Source organism: Neofelis nebulosa, chromosome 7, assembly GCF_028018385.1.
Source record: "Neofelis nebulosa isolate mNeoNeb1 chromosome 7, mNeoNeb1.pri, whole genome shotgun sequence".
Lineage (NCBI taxonomy): Eukaryota > Metazoa > Chordata > Mammalia > Carnivora > Felidae > Neofelis > Neofelis nebulosa.
In genome coordinates, this window is record NC_080788.1 from 2661871 (window position 1) to 2677734 (window position 15864).

The 15864-nt window shown below is 49.9% G+C and overlaps 1 protein-coding gene across 1 annotated transcript in view; it reads right to left on the reverse strand.

Annotated features, from left to right (window-relative positions):
* The window catches only part of TMC3 (transmembrane channel like 3), a 39967-nt gene extending 24938 nt beyond the window's left edge, over positions 1 to 15029 (reverse strand). Inside the window, exons 1-5 of the mRNA XM_058736395.1 lie at positions 14926 to 15029; positions 13519 to 13665; positions 9801 to 9876; positions 3867 to 3948; positions 571 to 677 (exon numbers count right to left, since the gene is read on the reverse strand). Of these exons, the coding sequence (XP_058592378.1) occupies positions 571 to 677; positions 3867 to 3948; positions 9801 to 9876; positions 13519 to 13665; positions 14926 to 15014 (501 nt within the window). The 5' untranslated portion in view covers positions 15015 to 15029. The remainder of the gene's footprint in view (positions 1 to 570; positions 678 to 3866; positions 3949 to 9800; positions 9877 to 13518; positions 13666 to 14925) is intronic.
* Positions 15030 to 15864: the final 835 nt, after the last annotated feature.

Here is a 15864-nt window from a genome sequence, read left to right on the forward strand (position 1 = left end):
GCACTTTTAAATGGTTGGAAAAGAATTAAAAGAAGAATGATATATTGTGACGCTTAAGAACGATCTGAAAGTCAAATTTCAGTATCCATAAATAGGATTTGACTGGGGGCGCCTGGGTGGTTCAGCCGGTTGAGCGGCCCACTTCAGCTCAGGTCGTGATCTTGAGGTTCATGGATTCCAGCCCCCGCATCAGGGCTCTGTGCCGACAGCTCGGAGCCTGGAGCCTGCTGCGGATTCTGTGCCTCCCTCTCTCTCTGCCCCTCCCCTGCTCGCTCTCGCTCTCTCAAAAATAAGCAAACATCAAAAAAATTAAAAAACAATAGAATTCTACTGGAGTACAGCCACACTGTTCATGTGCCGTCCGTGGCCACTTTCACACCGCGTGGCAGACAGAAGGGGTGTGACGGGGGCCGCGTGGCCCCGCAAAGCCTGAGCTGTTTCCTAGCTGGCCCTCCGCAGAAAAAGTTTGCTTGAACACAAGGATGATGAGGGGAGTCGTGTTATGAAACTGCTCTCACATCTCTTGTTTTTAACGACTGGCATTTTTATCTCTCCTGGACTAGTTCTTACCTCTGGAATGACGATAAAAGCACCTGTCATCACTGTGAGCACAATATTAATTCCAAATAACCATCTCAAGAATATGAAGTAGGAGGCGACACCAGATCCAAAATGACCTAAAGAAAGACAAGATAATAAGAATGATTAACGAAAAAAACCAAAAAACCAAAAAAACCCAAAACCCAAGACAAACAAACAAACCCCCCCCCCCCCCCCCCGCACACAAAAACCAAAAACCAAAAACCAAAAACCAAAACAGTATAAACAGGATGAACAATATAAAACCCTCACGGTGCCAAGTTCTCTGTAAGCAGTGTTGTAGTTGTTTGTCTATCGGGGCACAGACCAAGAAGGCCAACTCGGGTGTTCCCCCAAAATAGTCATTTACGTGGGGCAAGATGTTCCCTAGTATTTCCAGTTATAAGCACAAAAAAAATGCCTAATTTCATAATTTCCCTAATGACATATTCATTATGTCATTATACTTCAAATTCATTATGTCCAAATACTTCTCAAATACTCGTCAAATTTACAACATTTCATGTATGTTCAGAAGAATCAGCATCTTTTGAGGGGAGCCTGGGTGGCTCAGTCGGTTGAGGGTCTGACTCGTGACTTCTACTCAGGTCATAATCCCAGGGTGGTGAGATCGAGTCCCGCCTCTGGCTTGGCACTGGGAGCCTGCGTGGGATTCTCTCTCTCCCTCTGTTCCTCTCCCCTGCTCATGTGCTCTCCTTATAAAAATAAAATTAAAAAAAAAAACAACTCTTTTAAAAAAAGAATCAGCATCTTTTGAGAATTTGGTATCTATCTATCTATCTATATATATATATATTTGTTATAGTTTTGAGAATTCCCAGGATTTTTCTTAGAATTCTTTTGTCTTAATTTCAAGATACATAGCAATTGGCTAGATGTTAACATTAGGGGAAACTGGGTAAAGCAATTATAGAAACTCCTTACAACTTTCCTATATATTTTATTCTAAATAAAAAGTGTATTCAAAACCTAATTTCTATTAAGAAGATAAGGGAGTGTGTGATTCGTACCATACTTACAAAAAAATCCCCTGAATCTGTATTTCAAATTTAGTTTATGTTGGTCACAATAAATAGGAAAACACAAAATATCACAAAGAAAAAAAACATTACCTATTCTAGAACACTAAATTAAAATTACTATTAGAGTTTCTGGGGTGCCTGGGTGGCTCTGTCGATTAGGCATCCGACTTCGGCTCAGGTCATGATCTCGCGGTTTGTGAGTTCGAGCCCCGCGTCGGGCTCTGTGCTGACAGTCGGATCCTGAGGCCTGCTTCAGATTCTGTGTCTCTCTCCCTCTCTCTGCCCCTCCCAGGCTCATGCTCTGTCTCTCTCTGTCTCCCAATAATAAATAAACGTTAAAAAAATTTTTTTTAATTACCATTAGAGTTTCTAACAAGCTTTTCGTGTGACCCCTCATTGTTATTCTCCACGTATAGATTTTTTGTATAAAATTCGCATCTGTCTACAACATGCATCTTGAGTTATTAATTATTATCAGCATTTTCTCACGCAAAAAAAAATTCTTCCATGAAATAAATTGTATTGCTTCATCAGTTGAATTTTCCGTAGTTTACTTAACCTCGCCCCACTCCCGGCCATCTCGGAAGTTTCTGACTTTTCACTTGGTGGGGGATTCACTGGGGTGAATAAGTCTGCCGTAGACCATTTCTGTCCAAGGTCAGGGCACACTGGGCAAGTGCTCTCTGGAGAAAGGGAGTGTGGGGGTCAGGGCAGGTCAGGGGAAAGGGCCAAGCAAGGATACGGTGCTGGAGCCTGGCTTCCGCCGATCCCACGGAGGATCCTGGAAGGCAGATTGCACAACACGGTGGGTTGGCCCCACTTGGCACAAGGAGCTGGACTTCGTCCATCACGGCCTCTGCGCCCTCAGCTGGGGCAGGTGATGTGTGCCCCGCATCTGGAACAGTGTTGGCCCAGGGTGACGCTCCGGAGACCTGGGGTGGGGGGTGGGGTGGAGGGGTGGGGTGGGGAGGGGCAGCCGTGAGTCACAGCGTCCACACCCAGAGCTGCTGGGAAAAGCTGGACCAGCCAAGTCGAGAAATCCGGGTGGGGCACCGACTTTGTCCGCCTGCGATGATTTTGTCGTGGCTCTCGTTTCTTCTGTCATTAAGGGATGGGGGAGTTTTATCGAAGGGCACAAACAGCATGAAGGTTTTTGCTACAAATTTTAACTTTGCCCCGGAGACGCCTTCCCAGTGGGCAGTCCCGCCCATCGCGTGTGCCGGTGCTAAATTCCACTGAAATGCTGAAAATGGGCTTTTCTCCCTTTGACTGTCAGCTTTGCTGTCTCAAGGATGCAGGTTGCCTTCATAGGTGACCAAATGCAGCCCTCTCTTCCTTGATGATTTCCTTCTTCGCCTTCGGGATTGGACGGGCTTCTGTCCTGATCCGTTCGGCGATCACACGCTCTCTCTTAATTCTTTCGTGGTTTCCCTATTTTATATTTAATAGCTAATGGGACTTTAAGTGGAGGATCTGACAGAACTCTGTAAGAATCCAGTGTATCTGCAGTGCTGTGCTACAGATTCAAGGGCGCTAGTGTTCCTCATTGTACTTGAACCCTTTGGTTACGCAAGCTCATGTGCGTTGTCAAAAAATTTTTGTTTCGACGCGTCTTCTGGGTGGTTTTCTTCCATCTACGTTTCACGATCATCTTGTTGAGTACAGAAAATTAAAAAACTGCGTTGAGGTTTTTACTGAAATTTCTGGAAACCTGTGAAGTGACGTTAAGAAGGTCCACATCTTCCAAACATGAAGTCACCTGTGCCTCTCACAAGACTCTTGAAACATGTGGTGGCCCAATTTTACAGCTTCCTTCATTTCAGACCCACTGTTGAGTTTGTTCCTGGCATTGTGTGCTCTGTGTTATGGGTGTGTGTTGTGTGAATGAGTTTAGAATATGTTTTCTAAATGGTGCCACTCACCCCTAAGAAAATGCAGATTTCTGAGTTTTGGTTTGGCAAATGCTCACATCAACCTTGTGCAGTTTTCTACCTGCTCCTTCTGGGTCTGTGTCGGGTCCGAGTCACGAACGACCCGTGAGCCGCAGCGAATGTGGGACAGCTGTCGTCCGGGGAAGCGGCGGACAGATGCCTTCCGTCTCCACCGTCCCGTGTCCAGCCCGGCGCCTCACCACGCGCAGGGCGAGGACCAGGACACGGAGCCCCTTCTCGGGCCACGCTGTCGTCTGGCCACTGGCAGGGCCTCCCCGCTGCCCCTCCCCACCCCCCGAGCGCCCACACTTACTCTCGATTTTCTTTATCCTCATTTCCCAGGGGATGAAGGTGACCATGAAGTTACAGGCCCCGCGAGCAAATTTCCGCCACAGCTGAAAAGGAGGGAGCAGGGTTAGCGGGCTTCGCATTTGTCAGGATGGCAGTGACATCGTGACGCTAAGGTCCCTGGTGGAGGAGAGGTTCCCAGACACGCCTGTGATTATGACGTCATAGGACTTGAGGCCACACTGGGACCAGAGCAGCCCCTGTCCGCTCTTGTTGGGGTGACGACACCTGCTGGGGACCTGAGCTGCGGCGTCTGTATCGACGTGCGTATGGTCCAGGGTCACAGGCTGCCTTATTCCTACCGTTCCCGCCCTGGGGACTAACAACAGTGGAAATCACTTGAGGAGTGATGTCCACTCTGGGGCTGGGGCCCAGGAGTCCGCATGGCCAGCAAACTGCCCCGGTGACCACAATTCCCCGCTTGGGGGATGAGAGTCTAGAACATACGCCGAGCACGAGCCCTGCCCGCCGTGTGCCTCCCGTCCCGCACCTGTGCTGGTCTCCTGCCCTCTCTCCTGGCAGAGGCCGCCAGCGGGGAGATCTGCAAATTCGTCTTGTGTGTTTAAGAGGCAGCTGCCAAGAGTTCAAGCTCTCTCTCTCTCTCTCTTTTTTTCCTCTCTCTCTTTCCTCTGAGGAGAATAAAGCACAGCGCGCTGGGACTCCGGCCGCTCCCTCACAATGTTGGCAGGCTGCCCATTTTAACACACAAACAGTCCGGGCTTGTGTTGGAAGCAAATGATATCACCGCGGAAAGAAGGGCTCCAAATGCAATTACAGGATTCTGAAGTCTGAGACAACGCACGGTCCTGATGCTTGAACGCACGATCGTGCCGTTCGGGTCGTGCCTGCCAAGGCCAGACACGCGAAACGCAAATCTGTTCGAGTTTCACCAGACGTTGTAATTGTTGGTCTTCTGTTCACGATCCAAGACGCAGCTCAGGCCTAACCACGCCCGTGATGCTTCCGCACAGGCTCTCTGGAGAGAGGCAGACCCTGCTCCCTGCAAACTTCCAGCCATCGGCATTCTTGTCACGCTCAGCTCATCCTACCTCGTGCTGCCCTTCTGTTTTTGGGTTTTTTTTTTTTTCCCCGTGGCTTATGTCCTTCGGCATGGAGGCGAAGACCAAAGCTTTCGCTCTGTGGTCCCTGCAGCAGGCAGAGGCAGGGTGCTCACACATCCTCGGGGGAGGGTTTGGTGTTGGAAAGCATCTGAGTCTCTGGCCCGCGGTGAAGTCCTGCGGTGTAAGCAGCCCTGGAGGAGGGCCCCAGACCTGATGCCAGTTCCAGTTCAACTGCTACCCTACCCCGCGCTCCTGGGAAAGGCGTTTTCTTTCAAGGTCCTCATCGGTCCAAGAAGTGGGCTTTGATCAGTGGTATTCAGAGTTACTCTTCCAATGAGAATTTCAGCGCATGAAATTTTAGTGCATGAAACAGACTAACGCAGAGCAATTTTTCTAAGTGGGAGATGCAAAACCTCCTCCTCCCCCCCCCCCCCCCCCCCCGCCTCTGGTGCTCATGTGACAAGTCAGGGGCCCCGAACTCAGCTTCAAGGCCGCCAGACCCTCAACGCTCGTTCTGGTGACGATGGTCTGCGCTAACCTTCTAAAGGAGCTTCCTTGAAACATGTGATTTGTTATGACCAAGATTCCATAAAGCATGGGAAAAAAACCCACCTGATTCTCTGATGATTTGCATCAAATCTCCATGGAAAGCCTGAAACTCTGAAATGATTTGAGATTTTAAGAGCAGAGCGAAAACAAAACAAAGCAAAACCAGGAGCCAGACTTGGAAGAAATGGGTCTTAATTGTGGGCCTGGGTTACTGCGTCTGGTGAGACTCCGTACCAAATAAGCTCATTCTTTCCTCTTTGGGAAGTCTTGTAAGTTCACCTGGAATAAGTGTGTTCTAACCACATGAAGGCTAGTTTATGAAAAATGCATTCATCCAGAACATGTCCTGAGCACTGTGTGTGTTTCCAGTACAGCGGATGCAGGTCGACAAGACATGTAAGACGTCAGCTGGCGCCGAGCTTGCATCCAGATAGAGGGAAGGCAACGAAAGAGTCAAGGCCACCGTGGGACGTGGTCCATTAGGACTGGAGGAGAGAGCTCTTTTAGACAAGGGGGTCAGGAAAGGTCTATCTGCAGAGGTCATACTTGAGCTGAGACTTGAGTGAAAAGAAATCAATACTTCAAAAAATAAGAAATCGGTAGAGCAGCTCTCTAGGAGGGCGGGACAGCATGCAATCCGCGAGTTAGCCCGCGTTGGGCATTTTACAGCAGAGGATGGAAGGGGGGAGGTGGGGTAGATCCAACAGGTAAGCAACGGCCAGATCAGTTGGGTCATGGGAAGGAGTGAGATTTAACTCTAAGTGTAATGAATGCCTATCTGTCTCTCTGTCTGTCTGTCTATCTATCTATTATCTTTCTATCATCCCTCCATCCATCCATCCATCCATCAACCCATCTATTTATCTATCAATCTATCTACCTATCATCTATCAATTATCTATCTATCAACCATCTATCTATTTATCATGTTTATCATCTATCTATCTATCATCTCCATTCGTCCATCCATCCACCCATCTATTTATCTATATCGTCTATCTCTCTATCTATCAATCATCTATCTATCTATCTATCTATCTATCTATCTATGTTTTAAGTAAGGAAACAGTTTAAACAGTTTAAACAGTTTAAGTAAACAGTTTACTGTTTCAAGGACTGCCCGGGCTCCTGCACGGAGGAGAGTGGATTATAGGGGGACATGTGCGAAAGCAGTAGGACCTTCCAGGAGGCCAATCAGCCTATATACCATCATAGGCAGGTACTAACTCATGCCATGCAGGCTCTAGGGAAGGGTGACCTCCCTTGTGGGTATTGCGTGAAAAACAAAGGACGTAGAATATTAGAACCAGAAGGAATCTTGAGAATCACACGTGAAAACCAAAGTCAGAGCAGGGAAACGATGGCAGAGAGACTTGGGTGTCCTCCCTCCTGCCGCAGTGACTTCTCGGGTCCCGGAGGCCCCAGCCACTCAGACCTTGCTTCTGTAAGAAACAGGGACACCTGCTGGCACTGAAGGAGGACTGCCTGTAAGCAGGCTCAGGCGGAGACCCAGGGGGGCGAGGACACAGGCCGGATACCGGGGAGGGCCCCCCAGGACGCCTTGTGCTCTGCAGCCGGGACTCCCAGAACAGGACAGAGTGGAGCCCCTGGGAGTGGTGACCGGATCTCAGTGCCGGGAGTCACGGGAGAATGGGTAGCCCGTGACACAAAACGTACCATTTGGAAAACAGTCGCATCTTCGTCGGACAAACCAAGGACTATAAACAGATGGGCCGCGGGCTAGATGGCTTCTGTTTTCTCTCCGCGGCAGCTGGAGTGGGTGCTGGTCCTCAGTGGTTCATGTCAAAATTTCCAGTGTAAAAAATTATAGGGGCTTCTGCGCGGCTCCGTCGGTTAAGCGGCCGACTCTTGATTTCGGCTCAGGTCATGATCTCACGGTTGTGAGTTCGAGCCCCACCTTGAGCTCTGTGCTGACAGTGCAGAGGCAACTTTGGGATTCTTTCTCCCTCTCTGCCCCTCCTCCACTCCCACTCTCTCTCTCAAAATAAAGAAAAATAAATACACATAAAAAGGTGGAGGAATGTTGTTCCGAACAGGGAGGGGAGGAACCAAAGCGTGAAGAAGACACGTGAAAGGGGGACCTGTCTTTGACACTTTACTGCACCCCCCAGAAGGCGGAAGTGACCCAGTCGGGACGTGACCCCAGGGCCTGGGACAAAGCGTGGCACGTGGATTAAACTGAGCTGGATTGAACCCCTTTCTGCGGGGCCATTGCTCCTACAAAGGTGCCACCTAGCACCTTTGGGCAGCCCGTCTCTAGGTGAGGCTGGGAATTCGGTTCCCCTTCTCATTCTGGAAACCCTGAGTCTAGTAAGTCAGCCCCTTGTCGAATTACACCTTTAATCCTTACTGATGTCACTGTGACTAAAAGTTGCTGTGCTTTTCACTCATATATATTACAGGTTGTCCGAATAGGACCTTCTAGTATTTTCCAAGAGACTTCCCACTGCATTGCAGGCCATCTGTTTAGGGAAAATGAGGGAGCCGGGCGGCACATATGCTTAACATTAAAAAGATAATTTTGTTAAATGTATTTATTGCATGAGTCCCATCATCGCCTGACAGGCATAAGCACTCAGGGGTAATTTTCGTCCTAGGAATAGATTAGAGTTTTCAGGCACAGTCTGTGCAAAGGAAGAAGAAAGCCAAGGCAGAGCTTTGAGGACCCTTTGCGACTTTATCTAATTTTTCAGTTAAGTAAAATTTAGGACCACTTTTAATTAAAAAAAATTTTTTTACATTTATTTATTTTTGAGAGACAGAGAGAGAGCACAAGTAGGGGAGGGGCAGAGAGAGAGAGAGACACAGAATCCGAAGCGGGTTCCAGGCTCCGAGCTGTCGGCACAGAGCCCGACGTGGGGCTCGAACCCACCAACTATGAGGTCGTAACCTGAGCCAAAGTTGGACGCCCAACCAACGGAGCTACCCAGGTGCTCCATGACCAGCTTTAATTTAAACTTCATTAAGGATTTTGCTGGTTTGTTTCAGAGAATCTGAAAAGAGTGCATTTGTCAGCTCTTATCTGTTAAAATATAACCAACTTAAAAAAAAACAATATCCAATATTGGCAAAAATATGAAGGCAGCAAAACTTGTCATGCATGGCAAGGTGAACTATCAAGGGTTTTGGAAAATAATTTATTAATATTTATCAAGAGCCGAAGCACCTGGATGGCTCAGTGGGTTAAGTGTCCAACTCTTGATTTCAGCTCAGGTCATGATCACACGGTTTGTGAGTTCAAGCCCTGCACGGGGCTCTGTGCTGACAGTGCGGGGCCTGCTTGGGACTCTCTCCCCCTCTCTCTCTGCCCCTTCCCTGCTCACACACTCTTTTTCTCTCTCTCAAAGTAAATAAATAAACTTCAGGAAAAAAAATACGTATCAAGAGCCAAAAAACAAATTTTACTTTTCTACAATGATTATAGTTCTGGCATTTATCCCAGGAAAGGAATTTTAAAGGGTAGGAAAAGCACTATGTGCAAAGATAGTCTTTGCAGGGTTATTAATAATAATGAAAAATTAAAGGCAATTTAAATATACACCAGCAGACAAATAGCAAATTAAGTTAATTTAACAGCAGACAAATAACCAATTGAGTTAATGTACTTGTCTGTCATGGGAGACAACATGTGTAAAACGTTCAGAGCAACACGGAAAAATCCTTGTGTGTTGGGGTTAAGTGAAAAAACGTTTGTACGCTGTGATTACTGTGTGTGAAAATTATAGACTCAGTGACTGAAATGTGAGCTCTAGAAAAAGATACTATATGAGAGGATGATTTTTTTTCCTTTGGCTTCTGAACATTTATGGGAACGATCGCAATGTCTCTCTGAACAGATCATTGCAATTAGATACTAAAGTTTAGCTTTAAGGGGCTGAATGGGAAAAATAACAAACAAAAAACATAGAACTGAGTTCTCAAATAAGCACTGGGATAGATCTATAATGTTCCCATTACAAGACACTCTGGAAATAAAACTTACACGTATGGGAGGAAGTCAGGAAAAATGCTAGATCATTCTCTCGAGGGAAGATAGCCTTTCTGGGATGAGTCGGGTTTACCCAGGGTCATGTACAAATGGTGAGTGATGGCCCCAGGGACTAAAGTCCAAGTTCTGGGACATGCAGACCCTCCAGGGACCAGCATCGCTCTACGGCTGTAACGACTGATGCGCACAGCCGATGCATAATGGCAAGCACAATGTCACGCACCTTCCTGGCCCCGAGGCCACAGGGAGGGGTGGGATCGCCATGCGTACACGCTCTCACCTCTGCACCTGCCGCTTGGTATCCTCGGGTCCTGGTCAGCCTCCCTTCGAACTTCAGCACAATCTCCTTCGCTCGCCTGAGACAAGAGAGCGATGACAGTGAGCACAATTTTGGCACCGCTGGAATCGTGGCGAAACGTGTGAAAGCGTGACAGGAGCAGGTGGCCAAACGTGAGGGACAAGATACTGTGGCAGGGAGCCGGCTATGAAAATACGCAAACCATTCATTTCCTGGCTGCCAGCGACCAGAGGGCTCCCTTACCAAATATTTTCCGGAAAACAAAACAAAACAAAATATTTGAAAGGATACATTTACAGAAAATGATGAGTTAATGCCCAAATGAGTTGCAACTGAATTTCTTTTTTTTAAACAGTTTTTTAAAAAAAATTCACCTATTTTGAGAGAGCGAGCGCGTGAGCCGGGGAGGGGCAGAGAGAGAGGCAGAGAGACAATCCCAAGCAGGTTCCAGGCTGTCGGTTCAGAGCCCGGCATGGGGCTCGAACTCAGGAACCGCAAGATCACGACCTGAGCCGAGATCAAGAGTTGGACGCTTAACGGCCTGTACCCTGCTGGGTGCCCTACAACTGAATTTCTTAAAGCCCTCCCCTGATTCCGGTTGTTGTCTGGGAATCGTGAGCGTTGGAAGTCCCGACAGTGGGTGCTAGCACCTCGGCCCCTCACTTAACCGTGGCGGCCACTTCCTGCAGCCCTCGCGTCTGGAATTGAAGGTCAGACCTAGTTTCGGAGAGCCCGCTTCAGGAACGGGGTCGTGGGTGTCTGGTTACCGCTGCGTCTTTGCTCCCGCAAACCAACTACTGACACACGCTGACCCGTGTGGTGGGTTGACCTGATGTCTCCACCTACATGATTCATCCCTGCAGTGGACCGAAGTCCCCTGGATGGACGGTCAAACCCACACCTAAAGGAACAGCGGGGTTAGACAATCCCCGTTGGCGCTAATGGGGCAGACGGGAGTCGAGGACTCTTGGGGGTGAAGGTCACCTTCGAGGCCACCTCGTCTGACGCTGCGCTGATGAGACCCTCGTTATCCATGACCAGCCCCCTCCCCTTGACTGTGCTCGGTGCCTCTTCAGAGCCCCTCGACCTTCAGTCTGCCCGGCTCGCTGGTGAGGAAGGTCTCGCACACGCCTCTCAACAGCCGTTTAGCGGCCCCCTCCCCGGTCCTGAGTCCCTCCCTGAGATACCAGGAACTAGCTGACTCCCTTTTCCGAGCGAAACGTGACCGAACTGGAGCGTATGCTGGGATCTGGAGCCCGGTGCCCTCGTTGCGATCACCCCATCATCCCGGCCCGGCCAGCCAATGCCCTGGCTTCATTCCGGTCAGGACCAGAAATGCAGGCAAGGGTGAGGGTTGACACCCTGCCCTGCAGAGCATCTAAAAGATAGAGGCCTGTACAAGTGACATCATTTATCTCATCTAATCATTTATCATTTTCTTCCTGCAGACATTTTCTGCACACTTCCTTGGGGCAAGCAGACTGGGACACACAGGCACGTGAAACGGAGTTGTTGTCCTGGAAGGCACCCCCTCTCTAATAGCGTGAAAGAGACCGAAAGCCACAGTAACGGAGGGCGACAGGGTGGGCCAGGCATTCAGGAACCAGGGGGGACCGAGCTAGCCTGGTCCCGTTAGGGTGCCGGCCGCTGGCTTCCCTGCGAGGTGAACAGACCGGTCCTCCCCGACAGGTGGCTGTTGCCCCAGACCCAGCCGGGACCCCTGCCCTTTTCCGCGTCCGCCTGGCTCCCTGGGTCCCCACGCGGTCAGGCTTCGGTGGCCTCTGTGCTTTCCAGACGCCTCAGCGGGTCCAATTAGGGAGGCATGCATCGCTCTGGTAGCTCTTGAAGGTGACGAGGGAGGAGACGCGCGGGTCCAGGGGATGATCTATGGAGGTGCTCAGAGGACCAGCCCGTCTGAGAGCCTGACCGCCTCCACCCCAGGTAGCACCGTGTGGCCCGACCGCTGGCCAGGCGTCAGGGCGGAGGGCCCGGATTTTGCCCTTCGGCTCGGGAAGTGTATCGACTGAAAAGTTATCATTTGCTGCACTCTGCCTGCAGGTTAAAATGGCTTAGGCTCTTACTGGTAATTAATGGCTATGAATTACTGATTAGTAATTAACTACTTCCTCCCACTAACCATCAGCCATCCATCCTTAACAGTGTTTCCGTACGATTTTTATTTTATTTTATTTTATTTTATTTTATTTTATTTTTGTTTTAAATTTATTTTTGGGACAGAGAGAGACAGAGCATGAACGGGGGAGGGGCAGAGAGAGAGAGGGAGACACAGAATCTGAAACAGGCTCCAGGCTCCAAGCCATCAGCCCAGAGCCTGACGCGGGGCTCGAACTCACGGACCGCGAGATCGTAACCTGAGCTGAAGTCGGACGCTCAACCGACTGTGCCACCCAGGCGCCCCTCCGTACGATTTTTAAAAATCCAGATACAACTGCTTCTCTCTCTCTGCCTCTCCCCACGCACACGCTCTCAAAATAAATAAATAAACTTAAAAAAAAAGAGGTGGGGGGAAGGGACGCCTGGGTGAGTCAGTCCGTTAAGTGTCTGATTCTTGATTTCAGGTCAGGTTGTGATCTCACAGTTCCCGAATTGGAGCCTGGCCTCAGGCTCTGCACTGACGGTATGGAGCCTGCTTGGGATTCTTTCTTTCTGCCCCCCACCCTCCACCACCTCTCTCTCTCTCTCTCTCTCTCTCTCTCTCTCTCCAAATAAATAAATAAATAAATAACTTTAAAAACTGTGATACAACACATGACTCTTTCTTTCTTTCTTTCTTTCTTTCTTTCTTTCTTTCTTTCCTTCTTTCTTTCTTCCTTAGAACTGAGAAGGTTCTAATCCTGTCCACGCAGGGTGCCTGCTGGTCAGGGCTACTGTCTGTTTCTCTGGGAAGGTGCAGTTGACAGGTCGGGAGAGCTCATTAAGGCCATGCAATTAACCCCCTCTGCTGTGCTCCCGGGCATCGGCATCATCAATCAGTCCTCACTGGTGGGGCCTGACCGCCGGGGACCAGAGACAATGCGAGTCGCTTGCACGGTTCACCTCGTTTAACCCCGGAACAGGGGTCAGTGGATCTTAACCTTCAGTATGTGACAGAATCTGCTAGAATGCCTGTTAAAAATCCTGGGCCCCTCCCATCGTGGTAGGGTCCCCTCCCTAAGGAAAAAAAAAAAAATCTCAAGGTAACCTGGCTCTGTGCCTGCATCATAACCTCCCTCATGACCTTGTAACATGAGACCACTTAATCAGGCTGTGTGTGTGTGTGTGTGTGTGTGTGTGTGTGTGATCATATACGGGAGGCAAAGAAGTAGAAAATATATAAAAAACGAGTCCACATGGCCACGCCGGTGAAAGTAATGTCTATTTTCAGTCTGGCTCATACACTTGTCTCTGCTGAGTCTGGCTATTTTGTTCACGTCTCCACATGATGCTAAGATCTAGCGTTTGCAAGGGAGGTAGAAAACCACAAATTTTCCACCAGCACACGCATGCACACGCACACACACACACACACACACACACAGAAACTGGCCACCTGGAGGCACCCGTGGCTTCTCAGAGTCAGGTCTGGAACGCCTGGTCACCACCGTCAAGTGGGTCCCAGTGCTCATCCCCTTGGGCGGGACCGGGCGGCCTCGTGGAAAACACACTGACGATAATCAGTAATGAGAAGGGAAGCCCCTACCTCAGTGCTCCCAGCTTCTGCCTCATGGTCCAGGGTCTGCAGCGAATGTTTGCCATGAGATCTTTCTGGAACTGAATATTCTGGAAGATTTGTTCTGGATCATTGCTGTCCCCTGTTTCATCAGCATTAAAGCTGTCGTCCAACTTGCTGAATGGATCAGGACATTAAGGAGGAAATCTGATTAGTAGAACTGCTTCCAGCAAGGACCTTGCCCAGGGTACCTTCCACATCTCGCTGCCCCGGGGTCATCTGTATGAAGTTTCTATGTGTGGAGGGATGAGGGACCCAGGGAGGCAGAGAGAGAAGGTGGCGGTCCTGGCAGCCACCGAAATACGTGCAGTGGAGCCTGTGGCTTTAGTGGCTCGGGAAAAGAAGACGGTTTCGCAGCGTGAAATCTATTATCAGAAGACGTCACACCAAGAGACAAGAGGGTGCTTATGAACAATTCCTGAAGAGCACCATCGTTGTGGGCAAAACAATTTCTATTTCAGGCTGATTGAAATAGTCAGCTAATTTTAAAGATGGGGCTCCTCCTTGTCCCCCAGCTCTGGAGGTGAAATAAAGAGAAACCCAACATTGTCATCCGGAGACCCTCCCCGCGTTCCTGCCTCTTTAAAACGGAGAGGCAGGACAGTCGGTGATTTCTTTAAGCAAGAGTTTAGCCAAGCGGATTTACGTGGGCAAATCTTTCAGGGAAACGGTGACTCCAGAGGAGAACAATTTGGCAACGTGTAGCAACGCTTATTCCCCCTAACAATTAAATGCGAGGTGACTTCTCAGGAGGAGGGAAGAGTCTTCCGCGACAGCTGTTTGATCAATGATGCACTTAGAAGTAAAGAGAAAATCATTCCTTTGCTTTTCTCTAATTCCGACGGTTTTCATTTACCCCTAGGAGGATTTCCTTCAATGTCTCCAAACTGATGGAGGTTTTGATATACCTTTATAAATATTTAACAAACTGATGGAGGTTTTAATATACCTTTATAAATATTTAACAGATTCCAACGGCACTCCCTCACTTCTCCCTGGCCTGAAGCCTGTGCCAACAGGCACCTTATTTATTATGACGGATGTATTGCCCACTCCCTCTTGACATCGCATAATTGCGTAAACAGAAAGAAAACAGAGGGCGCACGCCCGTGGGTTCGGCCGGGTTGGGGGACTCCAGATTCGGGTCCCCCGGTCAGCCGGCAGGTACAGTCGCCTCCCTCTGGGCACGGAGTCGAGATGGCTAACCCGGGTGTGGAGAGCCCAGAGAAAGGAGTTTGGGAGTCCACTCTCAAGGAGAGGGGGACCGAGCGGGGTCTTGGCCCTCAGGTCGGACACAGGCAAGGCTCGGGGTGACCCAGCTTCCCTTCCTCAGCACACCTGCGTCCTCCTCCCTGCGGGTGGGGGACACCAACTCACCCGAGCAACAGGGACTCCTGGTACAGGCAGCGCTGGCCGGTGTTTCTCCGGATGCTTCTGTAGCGCTGGGACGCCCTGGCGGGCTTCATGGGGGCCGAGCGGTTGCCAGTGACCCCTCGGGGCCGGCGGGGTCCCAGGGAAGCAGGGAGGCGGGGGAGGTCTGGGCCACGGAGGTCTCCCGAGGGGAGCCCCTCCTTGCCCTGCCTCCTGATCTCCGGAGCAGGACTGCGACCGTGCAGCTGGCACCCGGGGAGGAGGCCAGCTGTGCGTGTGTGATGCGAAGGCGGCTGCCGCAGCGCGATTGGCCGGAGTCTGGGCCGGCAGAGGCGGGTGGCTCGGCCGGGCTGAGCCAGGGCTCATTAGGTGGCCCCCCCCAGTGATCACATCCGTGACCCCTCGTGCCCAGACGGGCCGCAGGGGTTTGCACAGCGCTTCGTCTCCATCCCCATGACTGGTGTCCACAAAATGATTAGGGAGAAGGCAAGGCATGGCTTAGGGCTTTCCATGTTTACGTCTCGAGAAAGAGGCTCAGAGGGTCGCCCGGACGTCTCAGTCGGTCCGGCACCGACTTGGGCTCAGGTCGTGCTCTCGCGGTTCCCGGGTTCGAGCCCCACATCGGGCTCTGTGCGGACAGCCGGGAGCCTGGAGCCTGCTTCGGATTCCGTGTCTCCCTCTCTCTCTGCCTCTCCCCTGCGCGTGCTCTGTTTCTCTCTCGAACGTAAATACACATTAAAAAAAAAATTTTTTTTAACGTTTAGAAATCAACATTTTTGAAACATTAGTCCAAAAATTGAGACGAATGATTCACATCAAAAGTAGTAATTCTTCCTATTTGATTATCCTAGATAATTCATTTGGATACTAGAAATAGGTAATATGTTCAGATTAATCCATTTTATTCTGCCATACAGTTAAGCAAAGTGATCTCAATAAATCTGA